Genomic DNA, 19,030 nt, shown 5'->3' with positions numbered 1-19,030 from the left:
GAGCTGTGAGTGGTCGTTACCTGAGACCTGAGCAACTGTGATGTCATTTTCACTCAACAGCAAGTGGCAAAATGACCGCCTTATGATTTTGATAAAAACTGCTGGATTTTGCTCCTTTACTCATATTCCACTAACACAATCTTACCAGAATACCAAATTTAGACTAGTGGGGCTGCATAGAACATATTATTGTCCCCCAAAGAAATGAGGCTTGACTTCCTACTTAAATTTGGTTTGAACTTTTCTGCCATTTTAATTTTGTAAGATGTGCTTGTACAATAGTGCAGAAGATGGCTACAGCAGATTTGCGGATGTGGGCACTGCTGTCAGTTGTCAATTCCCGTCAATGACTACGCCCACCTTTCAGCGAGTGCACAATGACGCGAAGCCTCGAAAAAATACATCGGACCGAGCACCGACTGAAGCAGGTTTACGTCCATCTAATGTCCCTACAGATGGTCCTTCTTATTTTGTGAATTTTTGTGAGGCTTTGCTAAAAAATCGTAAACACTCGGTGAATGGTGGGCTTGGTCGGGAATTGACGATTGATGGAAGTGCCCACCTCTGCTGATTTGTTCATTTATTGTCACACCTGGTACATGATTACCCAAGACAAAAGATGACACCTGCGCGTTCCACTTTGTTAGGAGCTTTAAACGTATCACTACATGATGTATATGGCAGCAGTTAGCGTCCCTCTCTGGCTAATTACTGCAGAGCGGTCGTATTTCATCTTTAACGGCCGCCTTTGTCGCAGCGCGCCGATTTCTTAATACGCCTGTTTGCGTGCTAATGTATTCCGACCGGGTCACACCTGGAAGAAAGGCGTTAAGGACGGAGGTGAGGAATGGGAGGCATTAGAGGCTGAGAGGCATCCCACCCCAGAGGCCAGCGCGAGGACAAGGTTAACCCAATGTCAAATGGATTCAGTGTTCCATTCCGTGCAGAATAGAGCGGCAGAGCGGTAATAGTATTTTTGAGAGAGTGTCACACTGTGAAAATGAGGTATTTTGTTGGACACAAGCGTACAAATGTGCATAACGGGGTCCTGCTGGGGTGAGGCAAATGTGAGCAAATCCAATCAGGACAATTTAATTCAAGCGAAACCAGCGGACGCTGAAGTCTACAGCCATGTTTTGCTGTTAATTATTCACTAGATCATTTGCTGCTAGAATCGTAAATTTGACAAGCCGCAACAACATGACAAATCACAACTCCAAAGCCACAGGCAGCTCATTTTAGTGGGGTAAAAATGCATTCAATATACGAGTAAATGAAGTTATGAGCTTGATTTTAATTCGTAAGTCACAATACCACTGCATTAAAGCTTTAAACTATTAATTTAGGCAATTATAAACATTTGGAAGGGTCAATTAATTGTAGATTTTTGCTCTTCGCATCCGGGCTTGGTCTCTAACCCCTGCAACTATGGAGAAAATCGATGTACAAATACTTGTTTTTAAAACAGATACAGTTCCTTTGTACCATTCCATTTATTCGTTTTTCATTCACCTATTGAAGTGAATTGGAATGCTCTCAATTGTTTCATGTTTTAATAAAGACAAATAGCACTCTAGTGTAGGAAAATATAATAAAAAAATGAAAAGATACAAACTACAATTAGTGTTCATACTGTGGTATTCATGTGCTACATGTTGTGCCTTTAAGGGGTGTGGCCAAGTGAGTAACATGAGGAGCTTGGGTCGAATTGGTCAGATTGTCCGGGCATGAGATGTGTCTTACAGCAGCTCCTTGCGAGTGTTTTGTATCATCATTTTGTATTGTGTGTTTGACTGTCCCGTTAAATAAATACATTAAAGGGCATCAGCAAGTGTGGCTCTCCTTGCCCACATGTAAGGGCATTTTGACTCACAAAAAAAACCCTACGCTAAACAAAGAGACAAACAAACATAAATTCAAGCAAGTGATTGTTCCTAAAATAAAAAAAAATCACAAGTTGTCACTGTAGTTTATTTGTCGTAAATGTTCTTCTACCGACACGATTTCACTGGTGTGTGAGAGGACTGGAAATGTTAGCGAGACGGAAGCCATTTTAAAAGGATTACATGTGGACTCCAGTGCTGAGCCGCCTCACTTTTCCACTTCAACTTTTATGATTGCCGGACTACACTCTTTAACAAGTTTGTTGTGCCTCTTAGAAGCATACAACATGTTTGTGTGTTACTAAAGTCATGAAGCTGGGCTTCTTACGTTTTGTGGAGCAAAGTTTGAAAAGAAAGTCATATTTTAACAAGTAACAAAACTTTATTCTCATATTACACTTGTTCTTGGTCCAAAGTTATGGAGGGAGAAGTCATTTGTTTAATATGTTTGTTTTATGGTGTGCTGGTCCTCGTATATGTAGTTATATACAGTGTTGGTGTGCCAGGGTTTTATGGCAAATTGTTTTGCCGACCAAGTTACATCTTGCAAAACCCAATCCAAGAAAATGACAGAATCCTCATCTACATTGAAGATTTTGACCCTGGAAAGTTGTCTTGTCGTACGCAAAGTCATGTAAAGATGACAGATTGTACCGGTCTAATGTCCATTTTGGCTGAGCTAATTAGCACTCAGAGGACTGGATGTGAGATAATTAGCTGTTATTTCATCCTCTGTTAAGGGTTGTAATTATCCTTGACTGAGCCTTAGGGTGCGTGTACATCAAGAGAATGTGAGTTTTGGTTTCTTTGCGATAAGAATGTCAACTTGAGAGCCGTTATAAAAAGTTTGCATGTCAAAATGCTGATGGCATGTAAACGAAACGAGTGTCAACGACTGAACCGTGCTGGAGTAAATGAACTCGACAGCAAGATTAACATGAGTCAGATCTCCCCTGACAAAACAAAGGTCAGAGGAACCTCAGCAAGCTTGTTCGGACTAAATAAACCGACCTCCAGTCGACTGATGTGTGCCATTCAAGTTGAGGTCTGCTTGGCTTTCAGAAAGGTCTTCGGTTAAATTAAATTTAAAAAACAACCGCATAGGGATTTGGGTTTATATTGAGCCATGGACACAATCAGGCACTTCCACTTGGGGGAGTGATATGCCTGTGGTGGACTTTTGTACTTCCTGTTGGCATTTTTGGTTAAGGTTCTAAGCATTGGAATTTAGGTTTAACTTGGGCTATCGACCGAATCGGATGCAATCAGGTGTCTTCTCCAAGTGTATGGTTCAATCTACGTTGCTACTTTACACTTTGTGTTGACATTTTTGGTCATTGTGATCAAAGAAAAGCATTGGGATTTGGGTTCAAATTGAGCCGTTGACCTAATAGGACGCAATCAGGCAACTTCCAATACGGCTAATTTGAGTCTTGTTGGGAAAGACTTTCCACTTCCCCTGAGTGTCCTTGACATGGACTTGTACTTTCAGTTGGTATTTCAGATTGAGGTTATTAACTGACAGCATTGGGATTTCGGTTCAATTTGGGCTCTGGACCAAACAGGACAGAATAAGTTGTCTTCGCCGATTGTTATTCTGACCCAAACATCCCCTGAGGGGAACTTTCTTACTACCTGTTGGCATTTTTTAATACCATTATCAAAGGACAACACTGTTTTTTGCGGTCAAAATGAGACAAATGAGTCGCCCGGGACTCACACGCAATTAGGTAACTTCAAGAGCTAGCGTTAGCTTGACGATAAAAAAAAAACCCTATGGGGGGATGGACCTTCGACTTCTTGTTGGTATTTTTTGCCATAGTGGTGAAAGAACAGCACTGGGATTTGGGTTCAAATTGGGCACTGGAACCAGCAGGTCACAATCAAACATATGCTAGCTAGCTATGCTAGCTATATGACCCAAATATCACTTTCTATTTCCTGTTGGCATATTTGGTTACAGTGATCAAGGACAGTGTTGGGTTTGTGCTCAAATCAGGATAGTAGCCTGGTTCTGACCTTGTACGGCAGGACGACGGCCGAGCCTCCACTGATCCCCACAATGGGTACGCCGGTCTGAGTGGAAATGAAGTCCAGGATTTGGGCCACGGCCTCTGAACCCACATTGTCCTCGAAGACCACGCCATGGACGCGGTTGGTGGAGAGTGTGTCACAGATGCGGGTGAGCAGCGCTCTGGGGTTGGTGTTGTTCACCAACACGGTGATGGGGTTCACCTCCAGAGGCAGGTCCATGAAGTTCTCGCGACTCAGCCGGCCCTTGATCTCCGACTGGTAGGTCGAGCCGCTGAAAACCACCGCCACGTTCACGGCGGGCGCCGGGATCCCGAAGGGCCGGCCGGAGCAGCGGGGGGTGGCGCTGTAGAGCAGCAGCAGCAGCGGCCACCACAAGGAGGCGCTCAAACGAACGCCCATCTCAGTCACCTACTGCCTGCAGGAACAACAGAGGCGACTGACATTAGATACATCGCACTTTGTTAGTTCAGGGGTGTGACTGAAGAGTATTTATTTGCAATAAATTACGTTGAATCACATTAGTGAATCGTCTTTTTTTTCTTTAAAGTGGCATTGTGGAGTTTAAAATGTTAATCTTAAAGCTTTTGTACATTATGCATGCTCCACCAATTGCCAGATGAGTACAAAGAGCCCTGACTTTTTTACTTTGATTGTGGCGATCAGCTTGTATCTTCCCTTCAGTGTGGAGTGTTCAGGGCCAACACTACACAGTTTCTTGGGGTGGGGAGGGGTGGACTTTTTGAGGGTGACGTCATGCTCGTCCGCGCAGACATTTAGTGCTAACGTACGACATAATTGGGATGGAAACTGGAAACACAAACAAACAAACAAGAGGCCGGCTCCGAGCACATCCCAAACTCCAGTTCGGATTCCAAGAAAACTGAAGAAACGACGAGTTTATTCGAGCGCACGCACTCTCACGCGCACCATGCACGAGCTTGACACAGAGGTTGCAGTTATGCTTTAGGCCAAAGCTGGCAGTTGCGAGTAAAAAAAAAAAGACAAACTCCACAAAACACCTTTAAGAACATGATGTATTACAAGAATAAAGTCCCATTTTTCATTGAGAACAAAGAAGTAGTAATGGTTTGGGTTGGGTTTTGCTGTTTGTTTTTGCCATTGTTAAGGTTTAGTTTATTTTTATTTTGTTCTCAAGTTTCTTTAGTCTACCATGATGTGTGTTTTGTTATGTTGTCCTTGGCTGTGTCCAAATGTGCACCATACTCCCTATATAGTGCCCTACTGAGGTGTCACGTCATTTTGTAGTGGCGTCCGAATTTCCAGGGAGCGAAAATATAGGACACTCAAAATTACCCACAATGCACGCAACAATTAACATTGATGCTCACTCAACAATGCTGATGTAGATCAATATGCATTGCGAGTGTAAAAAAAATATGGCGCGAGCGGACAGTGCTCGTGCAAGAATCAAAGCGTTGCATTAAATATATCCTACAGAAATAATGACTTCATTTTAGTTTTAATAAAAATAATGCATTAGAATTATATAGCGCTTTTTTGGACACTCAAAGACGCTTCACAGTGGTTGCATTATTCGTGCGCTCACACATTCACACACTGGTGGCGGTACACTACTTAAGTAGCCACAGCTGCCCTGGGGCAGGCTAACGGAAGCGTGGCTGCCAGTGTGCGCCTAGGGCCCTTCCGACCGCCGCCGCCAAACATTCGCACCGTTCAGACACCAGTGAGAGTGGCACTGGAGGCAATGTGTGTGAAGTGTCTTGCCCAAGGACCCAACATCACATGACTTGGGGAGAGCGGGGATTGAACAGCTGACCTTCTGGTTACTAGACAGCCATCTCTACACCCTGAGCCACGGCCGCCAGTTTTAAGCAATGAAGGAAATAAGGTATAAAAAAAATGTCATTCACAATGAATCGAGATTTATGCACCAGAGCGTCATGACAGGTACGGTGCTCACGTGATATGTGAAGAGGAGAAAGTAGTGAGCTGGCTGTCAGAATCGCCAAACAGAATGAAGGCACTACATGTTAGGCAACTACAGTATATAGTGCGGGGCTATGTAGTGAACAAGGGGTTAGGGCAGGGGTAGGCAAGTTCGTTCCTAGAGAGCCGCAGTCCTGCATGTTTTTGTTGTCTCTCTCCTTGAACACAGCTGAGAGGATCTTGCAGAACGTAATTCTGAGCTGATGATTTGAAACACCTGGGTTGGAGGCAAGAGACAACGAAAACATGCAGGACTACGGCTCTCTAGGACCGAACTTGCCTACCCCTGGGTTAGGGGATAAGGGTGGACATTCGGACACAGCCCTCGTATCCTTCCCTTGTCTCGTCCAGCTTTTTCATGTCCACCTGTGTTTGCCTGCCCTTCTTTGTGTGTCAACCAATCAGTGCCCTCAGCCAATTGTGTCTTGCCCGTGTGTGTTGTTTTGTCAATTAGTGTTGGTGTATTTAGTTCCTTGTTTCCTGTCATTCTGCGTTGGTCCATTGTGTGTTGTCACATCTTGTTGTTGCCCCTTGTCCTTCTGTCCCCTTTCCTAGTTTCTTGCTTAGGTCATCGTTTTGATTATGGACTGTTCTCCCCGTTTTCGTTTATTAAAGTAGTCACCTTGGACTTTATCCCTGCCTGTTGCCTTTGCTTCATTGGGTCCACCTTACCTCAGGGATGGCAGAAATGGAACATCGAAACGATCAAATCATTTGAAACGACTGATTCACAAAAATAATCCATCTTTTGGAATGTTAGAAACATCTCCCCACAGCGACATCTGGTGGCCAAGTAAAATATTACAGTCAAACAGTAGATCAGTGTTGCCAGCTCCCCAGTAAGGAAACTTAACTGTTGGCTGTCTGTCATCACCTAATTTACACAACTGGCATTCGGGCTATAATTGTAATGGACGCCATAAGAGATATTAAAATCTAAAATAAGTATAGAAGTACAAATGAGCTTTTTGTTGCTGATACTTGGTTTGTTTTTAATTTTGCCTCTCAACATGACTTAATGCTTTGATGAAATCCCCAGTGCTATCACAAAGGCATGTTTTCCAGACTTCTGTTAAAATGACTTTAATATCATAATATTATGACTTCTTCTTGGAAACATATGACTTTTTTTCTTGTAAAATTATAACTTTTGTTGCCTTGCAAAATGTGCGCTGATTTTTGTAAGGTTACTTTTAGTCCTGACAAAATGCGGCTTTGTTCTTGTTACAACTTTTTAACATGGCAAAATACATTTGAAAACTCCTTGCTTTGTTGAAAGAATATGATTATTCTCTCATTAGAGTATTTAACTTTTTATCCTGACAAAACATGTATTTGTTCTGAAAAAGATTGCAAGTTTTTCTTCAGGGAAATGTATACAACTTTATACCCTGGCAAAATACAGCACATCTGTTCTTGTAACTATTCAGATTTTTTCCCCTGAAATACAAACCCCCCAAAACGCTATTGCCGTAAAATAAAAAAAATCTCTACAAAATATGAATTTATTGAATCGTCACAATTTGTTTCTGAAAAAATAGTTTCAGTGCATAATAGTAGCTTTTTTTTCTATGGTATTTAGCGGTACACATTGCATAAAAAAAAACAACTTAGGTTCATGAGGGGCTCACAAAACAAACAAACAAAAAAACTAAAAAGTTTGAGAATCCCCGATTTAGTTGATTTGGTTGTGACCATGCGCAAATGACATAATTCATGACAACAAAATATGCTTTGCATCAGTGTGTAGCACCTTAAGCATAGTCACTCGTACACACATTACATTTTAGAAAGACAATATACTACATTACACAGTGCAGGGAACAATGTGTAATATTGTAAGAAATAAAAGTACGTAAAAAGACATGTTGCCCCATCCCAGTAACCCACACTTGGTTCCTAGTGACAATTTAATATTGACTTTTTTGTTTTTGTTTGATTGCTTTGGTGCAGGTCAGAAGTTTCTTTCACTCTGCGATTGCTTTGAAGCTGATAATAGTCTTGGTTGTTTTTCCTTTGGGTATACTGCACACTGCCCATCGGATGTTGACCTGCCCACTCTGAAGTCAGTTGAACTGTAAAGTAGTCGTTTCTCTGTTGTGTTATTTTAGCGTTCCGGCGCTGCTCGTTGCGCCGTAACCGAGAGGCCATTAACGGCAGCTCAGAGCGGTATTTTTAGAGTGTCGGCCGGCGTGCAGCGCGAGGCCGATGACCGGCGCTCTTAGGGTGGCATCTGCCGCCTAGCTGCTGTTGCGTTGTGTGCTCCAACACAACAGATGGCGGCCAGTGTTTAATGCAACAAATGGAGAACAAGAGGATTTGTCGTCCCCCGCGCCAGCCCACTCTCTCGTGACATTACGCTTGAGGCACTTGCTTAATTTTTCAGACATAATCTGCCAACGGTCTACTTGGCGGTTGTCATGAGCTGACACATTATCACAGGTTCACAAACTTTTTTTGTTCCAATTTGGAAAAAAATATTCCAAGTACACCCTCGTAATCCAGACTCAATTAAATATAGCTGCCATGTGTACCTGACCCTGAATACTTTATGGATGTAAAAAAGTTGCCTAACGTCAAGAAAAATGTCATAATGCTACAATAAAAAAAAAAAAGTTGTCCAATTTTTTCAGGAAAATCAAAGTTGCTATCTGTAATGTTTACAAGAACAAACCTTGTAAGATTACAACTTTTTTAGAATCCAAAGTTACAAAAATAAAGTTATCTTTTTTTTCAAGAAGATAAACTTAAAACCATTTCTGATTAGATATGACAAGAAGCGATCATCTTTTGAGAAGAGCTGTATTTTAGCAAGAAAAAAAGTTGTCACCTATACTAGAACAAAGATGCATTTTGTCGGTACACAAATGTGTAATTTTATGAGAATAAAGTTGTATTTTTTCTTTCTCGGGACAAATACGGATTTTTTCAGAATAAAAGACAAACCTTTTGAAAAGAGTCACTTAAAAAAACAACCTATAATTGGTCAATTTAAATTATACAGTGTGGTTAAATATCACATTCATTCAGTAATTATGAAATACAGTACTTAAATATGTTGAGTAGAGTTTACATTTCTGATTACATTCTACAACCAATTACTAATCATAATTGGGTAAATATACTCACAATTTCCTATTATACTACTACTCAAAATTAATTTCTATGTTGGACTGCAATTTTTAATTACTCCCCTGAAACAGCCAAGTCGGCCTTTCAGCTAATCCAAGCTCTTTGTGTGACCTTGCTAATGGACTGGATTTTCCAGCACTAAATGAATTTATTGCTTCCAAAAGTCGGATTGCGTCACTGTTGGTCTTTATGGGAGCAGAGAAGGCGACCCCCGGCGATGTTGTTGCTGCCTTTTGTCAAACGTGTCAAAGTGCCGTTGGGAGTCCCCAGGGGAGCGTCGTTTCCCCGCCAGAGAGACCTGATCCAGCATGTGATGGAGTCCCAGTGGGGTGAATATATATAGTAATCCCGCGGTAATCCCCGTCAGGCGTCACAGCCCCTGCGGCTTGATTGTAGCATATAAACTTATCAGGAGATTTGGCAAGAGCACGAGGCTGCATGGAGGCCGCGTAGTGAGTGGAGTGCCACGTTGTGGCGCAACATGTCGGGAAGCACTACAGGATGAGACACAGCGAAACTAAGAGCAAGAAGAAGAAGCAGAGGTCCTTAACTAAACTACAGTAATAGTAAAGAAAACATATTAACGGTCATTATTTTTGTGTGCCCTGTTTGCATATGTTGCTGCTGTGTGTGTTTAGGATGCTAAATTCCGTTTGCTGATCAATGGCATTTCACATTATATGTTAATGTTAAACTAGCAGATTTATGCTAGATTAAATGATATATTGTTTGATCATTTTGGCGTTAAAATGTGTTACACATATTTTTAAGGAAACACCTCAGACCAAAGTGCTCTAGTTCAATGCTAACATGCTAAAACACTAGATAGGCTAACGATATTAACATAAATGTTAAGGAGTTTTATCATTAAGTGATGGATACTTAAATACACTAAAGTGCATGTACACATGTACAAGTGTATTCAGACCCTTCCCATAAACGTACCCACAATCAAGGCATTTTAATACATGGCACATTCATTTCATGTCAGATTAAATCCTTCCTGTAAAACAGGCTTCCCCAATCCTGGTTCTCGAGGGTCGGAGTGCTGTAGGTTTGAAATGTTTCCATCCAACACACCTGTAGGATCGTTATCAGGCTTCTTCAGAGCTTGCTGATGAGCTGATTATATGAATCGCTATGTTTGGAGGACGGACACATCTAAAACCTGCGGTACTACAGCCCTCGAGGACCAGGATTGGGGAAGCCTGCCTTAAGCAATGGCAGATACAGTAAATAGATATATGAGTCTGGAGTCGTGTACTTTGCCACGTTCTTGGCCATCGAACTTAACTGTTTGTAAAGGACGGTATGTGCACATTTCGAGCCAGCATCCTTGATTGCCTCTTTTCAATGACGTGCGCGCATTGTATGTACTTGCTCGATACAAATGGTGACAGAGTGGGCACTTATCCATTTCATCCAAAAGTAGGCCTACATGTGGAATTATAAATACTGTTGTAAAACACAGTATGTATATAGCCGGTTGGGTCTCTAACTATCAAGCGACCCTTGTAATGTATTTATTGTGTCTATGAAAGCAAAAGCGGTGAAATTCCTCTTGGATCACTCGTGCCATGTAAAAAAAAAAAGGCAGATGCTTGTAACGGAATGTTTGTCTTGTTGTTTGTAATGTACTAAACATTTGTGGTTCATCTATAAAATGGAGGATCATAACGGGAGTAAACATTGATGTCCGCATGAGACATGAGGTGCTTTCAAATACTGCTTACAACAGTAGGACAATTCAAACTCAAGACAGAAAAAAAACCCACCAATGGATTAAAAGTTAATAACTACAATTATCCAAACAATTGTGGTTTTCTACCAAATATACTGTTAAAAGCCGGCATACAAGGAAAATGTCTCTGAAATCACTTCGCTATTTTACTTAATTACAATGAATAGTCCATCAGGTCACTTATCTACAATAAATAATCAAATCACTGGTCTTCCATTCTTTATTCTGCAAGTTTTCCCATTATATAGTGGTTTGGGATGTCAAAAGCTGAAAATTCAATGAGATTTTAGATTGTCAGAAGGCCTAAATAACAAACAACAAAGCTTTTGGTGCCATAATACTGGCACAGTACTAGATACAGTATATATTGATATAAATAGTATGTGCACATTTTTATTTTTATGTTAAACTGTAAAAAAACAAACAAAAAAAAACAAGTTAAATTCTTTAAAAAATGATCAGAAGTATTGTAGTTTTTTAAAAAATGATCAGAAGTATTGTAGTTTTTTAAAAAATGATCAGAAGTATTGTAGTTAACCAAGTCCGGGCTTCGGCATTCCTCGGTGGAATTTGCATGTTCTCCCCGTGCCTGCGTGGGTTTTCTCCAGCTACTCCAGCTTTCTCCCACATTCCAAAGACATGCTTGGCAGCTTGATTGAACATTCTAAATTGTCCTTTGGTGTGTTTGTGAGTGTGGATGGTTGTTTGTCTCTTGTGTGCCCTGCGATTGCCTTGCAACCAGCTCAGGGTTTCACTACTCACAGGCTAACGTATATTCTTTATCTTCTGCAAAAAGTGAGTAGTTTTAACTGCAGTTTATTGAGCAGTTGCGACCGTCTATGCTACACCAGGAGACACTCAATGAATGCATGAAATCACAATGCAAAAACTGCTTAATTCTTTCCATTCTATTTAATTATGTTACTTATTGCTTACTGTTTTTACAACACATTAGACTGCTATTGTTCTTATCAATAAACATGCTTTGCCACTAATTTGGAGAAATGTGCAAGCCAGAGTAAGAGAAGGCACTACTAAGAAGTAAGTGTCTTTTAGTAAGTTTCACTTGTCTGAATAAATTAAAATGTTTTTAATGTGTATGGGAGATCTCTATGTCTTATATTTCCACCTACTGTGGGTGGGTCTGGGAAGTTCTGTATCCCCTTGCCTCACCATTACACCTGCGAGAAAAATTGTCCGTCAAAGTCAACTGTAATTATTGGCCGGCACGCTTCTAGTGACGATGAGCTCTTGTCACCGAGTTATTGATGACTCATTCACTGTTTGGTTTAATTCTGCATCCTCTGTCGTGTTCGACCTTCACGCATCTGCCTCAACTGTTTGGCCGTCTTGATTGAGCGTGTGCAAGGTCGGGAGCCTTTTAAGCATTTGGACCACGTACCACGCTCGCCCGTCAAAGGCATTAACCCCCAAACTATTCCCGTGCTGTCGCAGCTGAAACATGGATAATGTCATTGCACAGAACCTTCTTGTTTCCTGCTGTGTCCAACTGCCTCTCAAAACATACAGTCAAACCCAACTTCACAAGCTCAAAAAGCCAAACGGAGTCGGCAAAAAGGGTCTCAAGAAGCCATACCTAAAAAGAACATTTCATTTATAAATCAAATGTCCTGGTCATGGGTCATGAACTAAGAAAATTCAGCCTCCAAGCCAATTTAACTTAGCAGCATGAAATTTGTTAGTCATGTTTTTCACGAATAGACCACCAACAAGGATGTCTCAAGACGCTATGCCCAAAAAGAGATTGCTTCATTTGTAAAAGATTTTGCAGTCTTGAACTCAAAACAGAACTCAGTATTTAGAAAATTCAGCCTTGTAAGCCAGTTTCAATTAGCTACATGAAATTTGGTAGGTACGGTATGTCTACCATTAATAGACCAAACATTTTCAGGTGTGGGCTGAGATGTAGAAACATTGGCTCACAAGCACCCCGGAATCGTTAAAAAATTCATCTCCAGAAACCAGTTACAAGAAAATTGGTCGGCATCACTTTCACGAAAAAAATGTACAAAAAAGTCTCAAGATTTCGTGCCCAAAAATAGATTGTTTCACTGGTCTTTAAATCACAACTCAATCAACGCGAGTCTTGGATTATAATTATCGTTTTCATCACCATGTTTTGTCGCAGCCGTTTCGTGCCGAGCAAGGTCGCAGCATTTTTAGCATGTTGACCACGTACATGGCGTTTCTATCTCCCCCGCCAAAAACATTAACCCCGAAGGATTCCGGTGCTGTCGCAGCTGAAACACGCACTAATGTCATTGCGCTTGCTCCCCAGCGGTAACGACTAATCAGGTTACCAGATGATTTACAGGGCTACTTACGTGTAAGTGGACACCTTCCCACGCATATTTGACGCCTTTTTTATGGATGCAACCATGTGATGTGACTGTAAAGACAGTGGTAGGAATTCAGAGATTATTTTGGAACATGGTGTTGCCTCGCCATATTCAGGTTCATCGTTCATGCCCGAACGCTGTGTCGTACAGTTTTAGACAATTGTTTGTTTTTATAAGTAGTATTTACTGTGTACTTGTGAGTGTTTGTATGTGTGGCTGGTCCCTGTGTGTGAAAATTGCAGTTGTTTAAAAGTTTATAGTTACCGTAACATTGATGCTAATTTAAAATTAGCATGAATGCTATGGTTGGAAATTAGTCATTTCCATCAGCAGCCCATCTATAGTGTTTCATATTACGTTGGCATCACGCTCGTGGACTTTTGATACGATCTGCCAAATAGCGGGAGCAGGAACGCTGACCCGTGATACAGTGGAAAGGCGTGTGCCGTGTGTACCAACAAATGTGATAGAAATGAAAAAGCTTTTTTTTTTTGAGGGGGGTGAAAAAGTTTTTTCTCTGTATAAATTCCTAATCCTAACTCCTAATCTTTACACCAACAAAGACATATTTTTGTTGGGATTAAATGTCATAATGTTATGAAAATAACATAATAACATAAATAAATATTTTTCTACAACAATCTCATTTTTTAAATATATATTTAGTGGAAGGAAGTCATTTTAACAAATGAATTACATAAATTGCAACTACACTCGTCTTTACAGTTTTCCCTCATTTTTCCACTGGGGTTAGATTCTAAAAAATACCCGCAATAAATGAAATCCGTGAAGTAGTTAGCTTTATATTTTACATTTATTATAAATGTTTTAAGGCTCTAAAACCCCTCACCACACAGTTTATACAGTTTTCTTGAGGCATTTACATTTTCTCACATTTCTCATGTTTAAACATTCTCAATGTCCTAATGTCAAAACCTTCATAAATGTTATAAAATTTTACCTTACTGTAAAAAAAAATGCGTTCAAAATTGCACTAAAATGTTTTGGTGAAACAGCAAGGCTGCGAAAAGTGAACCGTCATAAGTATTATAGTGAGGGAACACTGTATTTGCACAAAACAAAATAGGATTACACTATATTTAATATATAAAGTATATGTATATAAAATGACTTGTTTTCCTATTGTTCTAAAAAAAAAAAAAACTTCACGCTCCTATGTGATTGTGATATATGATCACATAATGACTTATGTGATCATATATCACAATCACATAGGAGCTTTTAATTGTCTCAAAACAAAAGTAGGAAGAAGTAATATGTTTATGATGTTTATTTCATCGGTGCGCCGATCCCTACAAAATAATCGATTGCAAATTATTTTGCACACTCCCAAGCTTTGGCTGGCAAGACCCCAGTTTCACAAGCACTGCCCTAAAAACTCATTCATGAAACCTGACGAGGGGATCAAAAGTCAGCCGGGACATCCCTTTTTGAAAGCAAAGATGCATGACCACCAGCGGGCCAGCGTGGACTCGCTATTTTGTCGAGCATGAACTCGGGACGGAAATAGATGGAAGTCGTCGCTCCGTGGTGCTTTCATCTCGCTCGCCCGCCGCACAAATTTCATGCTTTGACAGCAAGCGACACTTCATGAAAGTCAGCATCGTTAAACGTACAAATTGAAAGGAAAAAAAACACGCGGGAGATTGAGGGTGCACTGTTAGGATGAGGAAACACATTTCCGATTTATTTGAATATTAAAGCCATACTGGTATTGAAGTCAATACTGAAAATCAACCAGCTAGCGTCTCTTTAATAACTAAATGATAAAAATAGTAAGGACAAAAGGTTGTTTCCTTGAAGAGATGGAAGCATTTCTAAGTTTCCTGTCACTTTCCTGACACCAATGATCATTTTTCAGTTTTTTTTTTTGTGTGTGTTATCTAATCCTTGGTTGTAATTATATTTGGCTTATTTGATGTTGATCCAATCTGTCCTACAGGCAAAGTTAAATTGAGCGACAAGGGGACAAAGCAGACTTGCAAACAACATTTTTAAAATCATTTCAAGCAGTATATTTGGATGTTTTATTACATCTCATCCTGTTCCTTTTCAGTTGAGTCCAAATCAAGGTCAAATTAGCATTCATAACTCTTCCTTCATTTGATTATACCCAATCCAGTGCATTATATTTTTCATTTATTGTTTGATAGTCACATATCAATGTGTGGCTCAAATTTGATATCAATCAGACAAAATCTCAAGGGCAAATTGGACTGCTAGAAATGCCCCTAATGACCCTAAGATGGACGTTTTGAACCAAAATGTCAGACTTCCTGTGTCTCTCCAAGCAAGACTTCTTGAGACTTTTTTGGTAGGGTGTAGTCATGATAGACACAATGTCATGATTTGTGGGAAAACAAGCTTCTTGGGCTGAATTTTTAAAAAAAAGTGTACTGTATGTGCTACTGAGAGTATTTGGTGGTCATGCCTCCTAAAGAATAGCATTTTCGCCAAGACAAATGTTTTTTTAGGTATGGAAAAGACTTTAAAAAATGGACTAATGATGAAGAAATGAAGCAGTGTCAAGAATTACCACCTGAATGAGTCTTTTTCAAATAAAAGGCACGTGTAGACTAACAATAAGTGTCAGTGTAACGATTCAGTGGCTTGCGTTGCTGCTGTGTCGTCAAAGCACAACAAAATGACTTAAGCGTACATGTGGGAATACCGCAAACACGGATCACATTGGCTACAGATTTGATGTTTTCCCCTGAGAAAAAGTGACACGGCAGAGGTGCCTCGCGACGTATCAGATTGAGTGCTCTCCCATAACATTGCTGGGAATAAAAATAATGGAAATGTAATCAGAGGACATAGCTCCTCACAATGCTTCCATTTAGTATCTGAGCGTAGCAGCAGCGATATTGTCTCGTCCATTCAAAGCGCGTCGATAAAGACTGAAGGGAAAATAACTGCTGAGGTCTTACGTATATTTATTGCACTGGAGGAACTACTGATAGCTGGAATTTTTTGATAAACCTGACAGGCAAAATATCAGCCTGCATGTTATCTGCTGGCATAAATTGAATATTGTTGATAATGTGCGTGTGGTTTCATATGGACGGAAGCGCAAATCTTCCTTCTGGAAATGTGCATTAGGCTGTTGAGGAGAAGATGATCCAAATGTGTCCTTGGGAACCCCGTTTTAACTTCAATGAATATGTTGGCTTTTGGGGGTCACATTTTTTTCAAGCGTGTGTACAGTACTCTACCGGGTCTTGAATGCCCAGAACTCACTCAGAAGCAGCCACTGAAAAGTTAGAAGAAATAAGACCCCAACACCAGTTTTGCCTGGAATTTAACGGGAAGTTAGATAATATAGCCAATGGTACTCAACTCACCATAAATAAATCTTACTCACAGATGATCAGTATCGGCATTGGCAGCATAAAAACCTGATCGGAGCATCCCTGGATTGACACCTAACTTGATGAACATTTCTATCATGGCTGGACACATGAAAAAGTGTCAAGGACCTATGCCATAAAGTGAAGAGGAAGTTGACCATTTTGGTGTGAAGTGGACATTTTGGGAACATTCTCAGTAGTGCCCTTTGTTTGAAAAAGAAATCAAAATCAACCACCAACACCAGTTTCTCTGATCAACATAAAATTCGGTGCTCATGTTTGTCATAACAGGATGCATCTCCAAAATGAGAAAAGAAGTCAACATTTTGGATTGAAGCCGCCATTTGTGTGTGTGTGTGTGGGGGGGGGTTCTAAAATTGAAAAATTTGGGTCTAAAATAAACCATATATTGTTGGGTGCAACATGGTGAATATATGATGAATCATTATGAGGATTTCTGAATGCTTGAAAAAAAAAAAGTTCCCTGACATCATATCCTGTATTTCCTTTACAAAATCGGTTGGACGTGTAGGATGCATGATAAAGTCTGCTGGATCGTTGTATGAAACGCAACAGGAATTCATTGATTTTGGTTTGAAGCCGCTTGTTATCAAGGCAAACTGCTATGAGCGAATGCACCCAAATGAGCCTCAATCGGAGCCAGCCATCCTAGACGGATCGGGGACACAAAATTGCAAAGCTTTTTTTTTTTTTTACTACAATTTCAAAGATTGGCCAAAAAAAGAGGGCGCAAGTGGTTGTTCACCGCTTTATTTTTGTTGCTCTATTTGGCGGGGGCGTACACCACTGCTACTTGATATTCCGCTGTTTCCCCACAAAGCTCCGCCATTTATTATTGTGACGCACTCCATTCAGCTTGTCTATTTCTACATCTGATGATGGCTACAAAACACAAGTGCCATCAGTCGATGAGTTGCGGCTGCGGTGTCAAGTCCCGATCCAGATCGTTAATGTGAAGCTGCGACGGGGAAAAGGGTTTCTTGCCGAGAGCCGATGTGTGATCGCTGCACCCCGTGTTTAATGGCGTCTTTTATATTCCGGGCATCAGGCCTACGCCGCAGTTGTTTTAACAATGCGCACCTGTCGCCCTTTTTGCTACATGATCAATACGGCCGAGCATGGATCGGCAGCTGGTGGGGTCATTCCTCATTGATATCTTGTTGCTATTTAATGAAAACAACCTGGAAAAAAACACCTTTTCAAAGGTGCCACTATTTGTTCCTCTTCCACTCAACAATCTATTATGGGACACTGGTCAACCTTTGATTTGTTTAGATTTAAAACCCGTGTAAAGGGAAATTAATAACGTTTCAAGGAAATTTGTTATTGCAAGTATACATTTCAGTTTGTTTTATAGCAAGTCATCAAACTTGCTGTCAAAAACTCAAATTCCTCACAATTTAGTGTTGCTCATCTGTCTAGTATACGTAATTCAAATTTAGTAGGAATCAGACACCCTCTCTAAGAGATCTTAGATATCTTTGAAGGGGCCGTCAAAAAACAGGAAAATCCTAAATCAGCCTCAAACTAACATGGCAAGCTTCCTTTTTTTTTTTTTTTTTACATATGGATTCTTCAGACGTTTATGTGGGTCTACTAATGATGGACATGTTTACCGTATTTCATGGGGCCATGTGGAACTGAAGCAAAATTTTTATGCTGCATTCGAGGAAGGTCGTGAGCCTTTTTCCCGACTTCGCAAGTGGGATTTGCGAGTTCAAGGGGACGTTCCCGTACACACTTCCTGGTTTGAAGTCGGAAAAGTCCGACTTCCCACTTTCCTCGAATGCAGCATAAGACGGGGGTTGCATTCATTCTTCCTAAAATGGCCATTAAAAACCAAAATGGTGGACTTCCTGTATCTTTGGCCATTAAGAGCCATTTTGTTTTGTCTCTTTAAATAAATGTCTGAAATGACGGCTGAGTGAGTAGCATTGGCTCTCCTTGCCCACATGCGGGAGTATTACAGTAGGGCATTAAAGGCTCCGTTTCTTTCCCACCCATTTTAGTCCAAGTCATCATACCATTGTAGTTTTTCCGGGGTCATTAACCAGCTCCTGAAAGCCCCACTTACGCAGGATGCCAATCAAGTGTCCTTCACTCAGTCTGTGTTTACATGTTTAACTCTGCTCCTAATCTGCTTCAATCCGGAGCTAATGAACTAATCTGTGAAGCGTCACTCTTGCCTAAATGAGTGTGTGTGTTGGCACGCACCCACATCTGCAGGTTCTCTGCCAGTGTAAAATCCCCCAAAAGTAAACGTGGTTTAGGGCAGTTGACTTCCTGCTGCTTTGCCATTTAACCGTTGTTCAACTCACTTTACAATCTGAAGAACACCAAAGTCCCGCTGGGTTCATCCCCGCACATCTCTCACTGCGCTAATCACGACCATCTTATCTTATGTGTTCTTAATTCATTAGAACACCTCCTAACACCAGCAAGGGGCCACTTTGCGCTTTTAATCAAAGCCATTAAGACGTCAGCGGGGGTGCCTCGGCTGTGACACGGAAACCAGGACGT

General features: G+C 40.7%; 1 protein-coding gene across 1 annotated transcript in view; it reads right to left on the bottom strand.

Annotated features, from left to right (window-relative positions):
- grin2ca (glutamate receptor, ionotropic, N-methyl D-aspartate 2Ca) overlaps nucleotides 1–19,030 on the bottom strand; it is a 70,263-nt gene that overhangs the window by 40,265 nt on the left and 10,968 nt on the right. Inside the window, exon 2 of the mRNA XM_077558935.1 lies at nucleotides 3,903–4,332. Within this exon, the coding sequence (XP_077415061.1) occupies nucleotides 3,903–4,316 (414 nt within the window). The 5' untranslated portion in view covers nucleotides 4,317–4,332. The remainder of the gene's footprint in view (nucleotides 1–3,902; nucleotides 4,333–19,030) is intronic.

This window comes from Vanacampus margaritifer, chromosome 2 (assembly GCF_051991255.1).
Source record: "Vanacampus margaritifer isolate UIUO_Vmar chromosome 2, RoL_Vmar_1.0, whole genome shotgun sequence".
In the NCBI taxonomy this organism is placed as follows: domain Eukaryota; kingdom Metazoa; phylum Chordata; class Actinopteri; order Syngnathiformes; family Syngnathidae; genus Vanacampus; species Vanacampus margaritifer.
Note: the sequence above shows the minus strand (reverse complement) of the source record. Positions and strands in the feature narration are given on the sequence as shown.